This window comes from Doryrhamphus excisus, linkage group LG14 (assembly GCF_037039965.1).
Source record: "Doryrhamphus excisus strain RoL-2023G ecotype Guam linkage group LG14, RoL_Dexc_Guam_v1.1, whole genome shotgun sequence".
NCBI classification, from domain to species: Eukaryota; Metazoa; Chordata; class Actinopteri; order Syngnathiformes; family Syngnathidae; genus Doryrhamphus; species Doryrhamphus excisus.
In genome coordinates, this window is record NC_136370.1 from 1390970 (window position 1) to 1397520 (window position 6551).

At 40.8% G+C, this 6551-nt stretch overlaps 1 protein-coding gene across 2 annotated transcripts; it reads left to right on the forward strand.

The window, feature by feature from the left end:
• The first annotated feature begins 295 nt into the window (after nt 1-295).
• fgf8a (fibroblast growth factor 8a) lies at nt 296-5587 on the forward strand. Of its 2 annotated transcripts, none has more exons than XM_058076923.2 (5): nt 296-356; nt 450-486; nt 789-969; nt 2495-2601; nt 5203-5587. In XM_058076923.2, exons 1-5 carry the CDS (start codon nt 325-327, stop codon nt 5476-5478), a joined length of 633 nt encoding a protein of 210 aa, XP_057932906.1. In that variant the 5' UTR covers nt 296-324; the 3' UTR covers nt 5479-5587. The 2 variants fall into 2 exon arrangements, with proteins under 2 accessions (XP_057932906.1, XP_078652077.1); XM_078795951.1 differs by having other exon boundaries at nt 316-356; nt 822-969.
• Nucleotides 5588-6551: the final 964 nt, after the last annotated feature.

Below are 6551 nucleotides of genomic sequence, written 5' to 3' on the forward strand. Positions count from 1 at the left end.
AGGGTGTGGAGATGTCCGCTTTTGTTGTGCGGGGGCAAAAGGGGGCTTGTTCCATTTGAAACGCAGCCGCCAAGAGGAGCCTGACAGCAGAGAGCCGAGACGCCACAACATCTCAGAAGGTCCGCCGGCCCGCATGGAGGAGGAACATCTCGGGCGGACACGGGATTATTATTATTTTTTTTTTTTTTGCATTCGGACTCCCCCCCTGCCGCCCCCTCCCGCAATGAATTAATGAACTTGATTAGACATTGAGATGTTTTTTTGAAAACCGGTTGGATTCCTGCCGTCTTTTTGGACTTGTGGGCTTTCATTTGAAACTCCAGCATGAGATCCATCACTTGTAGATCTAGCTGCTTGTGAGTCTTCTTCTCGACTTGATCTACTTGATCTACTTGATCTAGATCTACAGCGGTTCTCCTTTAAACTTCTCTCTTGTCTCCTTTTTCCAGGTTTCTGCACTTGTTGGCCTTCTTCTACTATGCTCAGGTAGGCTTCACACTTACAATCAATGAGTGATGATGATGATGCTAGGATTAATACAACGATACGTGAAACGGATCAAACTTTTATCAAACATATTCCATATTCCAAAGAAAAAGCATAAATACTATAAATAACAAATATCAGCTGACGCGCCATAAGACAATAATTGTATGAATACAAATAGTGTCCAAATCCAAATCATATATAGAAAAAAAATAACTCCATCAGGCCCAAATCCAAATCTAAAATTAAAAAAAATTAAAAATGTCCGCATACTGATTGTGATGCCGTCTAATTTCTGACAGGTAACCAATCAGTCCCCGCCTAATTTCACGCAGCACGTAAGCGAGCAGAGCAAAGTGACGGACCGAGTGAGCCGCCGGCTGATCCGCATCTACCAACTCTACAGCAGGACCAGCGGGAAGCACGTTCAAGTCCTCCCCAACAGCAAGATCAACGCCATGGCGGACGACGGAGACGCGCACGGTAAGGCACTCACAGCATCGCCGTAGAGTACTAGTACTAGTACTGCATTTCATTGTATTATGACTTCCTTAAAAAATGTCATATAACAAGAAAACGAGAGAAAAGTGGATAGGAAATAGCAAAAATAGAAAAAGTGTAAATATGAAAATGAATAACCTTCATAACAATAACCATAATGTGTTGAACATAATTCTTACCACATTTATACACTTCCCAAAATAAAAAAAATCCAAATATTAAATCCGATGTCTAAAAGATCGGCATTTCCAAATCTGGAAAAACGGAAGGAAATAATTATTTTTGTTGTTTTTATTATTATTTAATAATAATAATAATAATAATAATAATTTATTTTAATAATTTATTTTACCCCCCCACAAGGCTTTCATATTCTCTTCTTCCAACGTCATGTTTGAAATCATGCAAACGCAACTTTACTGTCCCTGCTGTTTTATACGCTGATTAATCCATAATCCGATTAATCTACGGCGACATTGAGATTTGACATCCACATTTTTACATCTTTTCCAAACCGCAAAATATTTATTTGTGTTTAGTTCATATTTCTTTGGTTCATGTAGGGCCCGGCCAGTTAGTCGATTAATCCAAACAAATAGCAGATTAATCGGCGATGAAAATAGTCGATTAATGTCTGTCACGTCTTTTTAATCCCAATCCAACACATCCTTTATATTTCATGAGGATGAAACTCCATCAGATGATGATCAGCATTCTAGATCAGCATTCTAGATCTTCATTCTAGATCTTCATTCTAGATTTTCATTCTAGATCAGCATTCTAGAAATGGCTGCCCTTTTTTTTTAGTCCCACTTTTCTGCATTTGATTAATCTTCTCATCCCAAGCCTTTCACTTCACTCACACAGCCTCATGGCACAAAATGTCTGTAGTACAGTCTGTAGTATACTAGTATAGCTACTGCAGTATCTAAAATACCCCTTTCATTGCTTTTGCATAACGCCACCATAGAAAAAGATGAAATAATTCCAATGCAGTATTAGCTTATTACTATTAGTAGAAGGAGCAACATCTTTGTTCTCCTGCTTCAGCCAAATCCCAGCTTCCCACTCGGAATGGGTCATGGATTCAGTTAGACGAGTCCAAATGTTGACACAAAAAACGGGCGTTTTATACTCGCAACTTCCATGGATCGTTTGTGTCGGGAAAATGTTGCTGTATGCTTTGAATGGGAAGAAGTAGCACCACCTGGTGGATGCATTCAACATTGCAGGCTGTTCATCCAATTGGAAAGTTAACATGAAGTATAAAATGGAAGAGAATTTATTTTCATGCTTTAATGGAAATAGTTTCCAAATATGCAAATATACTCGTATATCTTCAGCAGTCATATGATGATGATGGTGGGGGCGGGGTTTCACGATGGGTCTGCTTCCACTTCCTGTCTTTCAAAGAATAAAAATAATGTTTGCTAAGAACATCCTATGTCGGGAAGACCATTTCGCATCACGGCTTCGTGCTAACAACTGCGTTTTCCTTCTCCTTCAGCCAAACTCATCGTGGAAACGGACACGTTTGGAAGCCGAGTGCGTATCAAAGGAGCCGAGACAGGTCTCTACATCTGCATGAACAAGAGAGGCAAGCTCATTGGCAAGGTGACTCCATCTTCTCATGCTAGGCTGACCTTTAGTAACGACCTTGAAGGTCCAGCATCTCCATTTCTCTCATTTTTCCAAAATGAACTAAAAAAATGACTTGTATTGAAAGACAAGTCACGTGCGGTAATCTGGCCACTAGGTGTCAGTGATGTTCCATGGATGAGACTCTCATTAAAACCCACTTCTGCCACCTTGTGGCTGTTTTGATGGCTTAAAATTGCTCCGTTTGTGGGGAGATCCATTAGTGGGGAGTTGGGTCATCACCTCTTTTTGCTTCTTGTGCAAAAGGAGGTATGTAAAGCTTGTTGGGCGCGGGCATCAAAAACCAGTAAATACTTTTTAAAAATAATATAAAATCATTTCCTAAATGAAAACAAAGCAGTATATAATATATAATATATATATATAAAGCAGTAATAATAATAAGTACAAATGATGTACAGTATGTACTGTATGTATCCATGCTTGCTATCTGACCAGTAAGAATACTCCCTAGCAGCCTCTCTTCACCCTGCTAGCACCCTGCTAGCACCCTGCCTTGTTTACCATCTGCCCCCTCACACTTACAGCTTGTGTGTGTGCGTGTGCATGTGTGTGTATGTGTGTGTGTAATGATAGAAAGTCACAAGGTTGCACTATGACTATTTTTAACTCTCCGGTTTGACCAGGAAAGCCATCCATGGCTCCAGCAAGATGGTCTTTGCATTTTAAGGATGATTGACAGCCTGTCGGTTCCCAATGTGACATTTTTTTCATTTCCTCCGAACAAAAGGAGGAATTGACGCACATCAGGGTTGACTTTGGAGAAGTACTCGTAAATGAGGGACACTCAAGTATTTGTCGAGTACTCGTAAATCAGTGACAATCAACTATTTGTCGAGTACTTGTGAATCGGTGACACACAAGTATTTGTCAAGTACTCGTAAATCAGTGACACTCAAGTATTTGTCGAGTACTTGTGAATCAGTGACATGCAAGTATTTGTCGAGTACTCGTGAATCAGTGACCCTCAAGTATTTGTCGAGTACCCGTGAATCAGTGACACTCAAGTATTTGTTGAGTACTCATGAATCGGTGACATGCAAGTATTTGTCGAGTACTCATAAATCAGTGACATTCAAGTATTTGTCGAGTACTTGTGAATCAGTGACATGCAAGTATTTGTCAAGTACTTGTGAATCAGTGACACTCAAGTATTTGTCGAGTACTCGTAAATCAGTGACATGCAAGTATTTGTCGAGTACTCATAAATCAGTGACACTCATGTATTTGTCGAGTACTCGTGAATCAGGGACACTCAAGTATTTGTCGAGTACTCGTAAATCAGTGACACTCAAGTATTTGTCGAGTACTTGTGAATCGGTGACACACAAGTATTTGTCGAGTACCCGTAAATCAGTGACACTCAAGTATTTGTCGAGTACTCGTGATTCGATGACACACAAGTATTTGTCAAGTACTCGTAAATCAGTGACACTCAAGTATTTGTCGAGTAATTGTGAATCAGTGACACTCAAGTATTTGTCGAGTACCCTTGAATCAGTGACACTCAAGTATTTGTAGAGTACTCATGAATCAGTGACACTCAACTATTTGTCGAGTACTTGTGAATCAGTGACACACAAGTATTTGTTGAGTACCCGTGAATCAGTGACACTCAAGTATTTGTCGAGTACTCGTAAATCAGTGACACTCAAGTATTTGTCGAGTACTCGTGATTCGATGACACACAAGTATTTGTCAAGTACTCGTAAATCAGTGACACTCAAGTATTTGTCGAGTAATTGTGAATCAGTGACACTCAAGTATTTGTCGAGTACCCTTGAATCAGTGACACTCAAGTATTTGTAGAGTACTCATGAATCAGTGACACTCAACTATTTGTCGAGTACTTGTGAATCGGTGACACACAAGTATTTGTTGAGTACCCGTGAATCAGTGACACTCAAGTATTTGTCCAGTACTCGTAAATCAGTGACACTCAACTATTTGTCGAGTACTCGTGAATCGGTGACACACAAGTATTTGTCAAGTACTCGTAAATCAGTGACACTCAAGTATTTGTCGAGTACTCGTGAATCAGTGACACTCAACTATTTGTCGATTACTCGTGAATCGGTGACACTCAAGTCTTTGTCGATTACTCATGAATCAGTGGCACTCAAGTATTTGTCAAGTACTCGTGAATCAGTGACACTCAAGTATTTGTCGAGCGCTCATTGGTCAGGGAGACCAGAGTTTTTGTCGTGCACCTGTGAATCAGTGACACTTGAGTCTTTGCCGAGTACGTTTGAGTCAGTGCAACACGAGTCTTGGTCGGACGCTCTTGAGTCAGTTAAACTCAGGTCTTGTGAATCTGTGATTTGCACGTTTTTGTCAAGAACAGGCGAGTCAGTGGAACTTGAGTCTTCATTGTGGACCCATGAATCAGTGACACTGAACTACTGGTTGAGCACTCATGGGTCAGTGAAACTCGAGTCATTGCTGAGCACTTGTGATTCTGTGAACAGCGAACACGCTTGAGTCGGTGACTTGTACTTTTGTACAAACGATCCAACAGTCAGATTCAAGTGTTTGTGTACTTGTGTCCTTTTCCAGAAAAACGGACAAGGTCGTGACTGCATCTTCACTGAGATTGTTTTGGAGAACAACTACACGGCCCTGAGGAACGCCCGCTACGAGGGCTGGTATATGGCCTTCACACGGCGAGGACGTCCACGCAAAGGCTCCAGGACGCGGCAGCACCAGCGTGAGGTCCATTTCATGAAGAGGCTGCCCAGGGGTCAGCAACCTGCGCATCCGAGCCACCAGCGACCGTTTGACTTCATTCACTACCCCTTCAACCAAAGGACTAAACGTACACAGTACTCCTAATGCTTCCTTCGCTAGCCCTTCAACCAAAGGACTGAACCTACACAATACCGGTACTACTGGTCGGAGTACTGGAGACCATCTACAAAGAAAGGGACTTGTCTCTCCTACAGAGCAATAGTATATCTTCTTGTCTAGTCGCTGTTTTAGTTTCTTTTCTCATTGAAAAACTGTAAATAGACAAAAATGACAAAAAAATCTATTTTTGTACCGCAGACTGTAAAGTCGTGACTCATGTGAAATAAGCAAAGTTCTATTTTAGATGCACATAATTCATGACAACTTAGTAGAGTGATTTTTTTATCTTTTACTTTTGGGAGATTTTTTGGACTCAAAGGACCCTGATGGACCCTGAAGGACCCTGATGGACCCTGATGGACCCTGATGGACCCTGATGGACCCTGACGGACCCTGACGGACCCTGACGGACCCTGATAGATTCTGACTGAGCGCACTGCCAGGATTTCTTTTTTTCTTGATTTTCATCTCAAGTCAGCAGATAAAGTCAGGGGTGTCCAAAGTGCGGCCCGGGGACCATTTCCCGCCCACAGCTTGTCTTTCATTGTCCCCAGGCATAGTGTAAAAATGAAAGAATATGAAAGAATATGACAGGAATTAGCTTTGTTAGCTGCAAAGCTAGCATATTGACCTACATTGGATGGCATCCTTTCATTTGTACGTATGCAGGCCCCAGTGGAAAGGCTTGGACACCGGTGGGTTAACACGGGTAAAGTATATCTTTGGAGCTTTGGAGAAGAAGGTGTGGGCAGATACCACCACCCTCCTGATGCTCACCCCTTGTCACCCCGTCTATGTCTCTTTTTATACATACACTATATAAATATATTTTTATTTGATGTGTAAAATAATTTTAAGGATGGAATATTTATTTAAATGTGTAATAAAGTACTGATAATAAACTTTTTTCTTGTTGGTACTTGTTGGGTTTGGACTTGATTTGTAGTCAGCAAATACAAGCGTACTGATGGATATAGTTTTGGTACATGATATATGGTCTTATATAACTTATATATATAACTTATATATATAACTTATATATATAACTTATATAACTT

What these genes read in the sequence shown, in the direction of transcription:
- fgf8a (XM_058076923.2), top strand. Translation starts at nt 325, where the DNA reads ATGAGATCCATCACTTGTAGATCTAGCTGCTT. An exon ending in ACTTGTAGATCTAGCTGCTT is followed by an intron (nt 357 to 449) that starts GTGAGTCTTCTT and finishes TCCTTTTTCCAG; the next exon opens with GTTTCTGCACTTGTTGGCCT. An exon ending in CCTTCTTCTACTATGCTCAG is followed by an intron (nt 487 to 788) that starts GTAGGCTTCACA and finishes AATTTCTGACAG; the next exon opens with GTAACCAATCAGTCCCCGCC.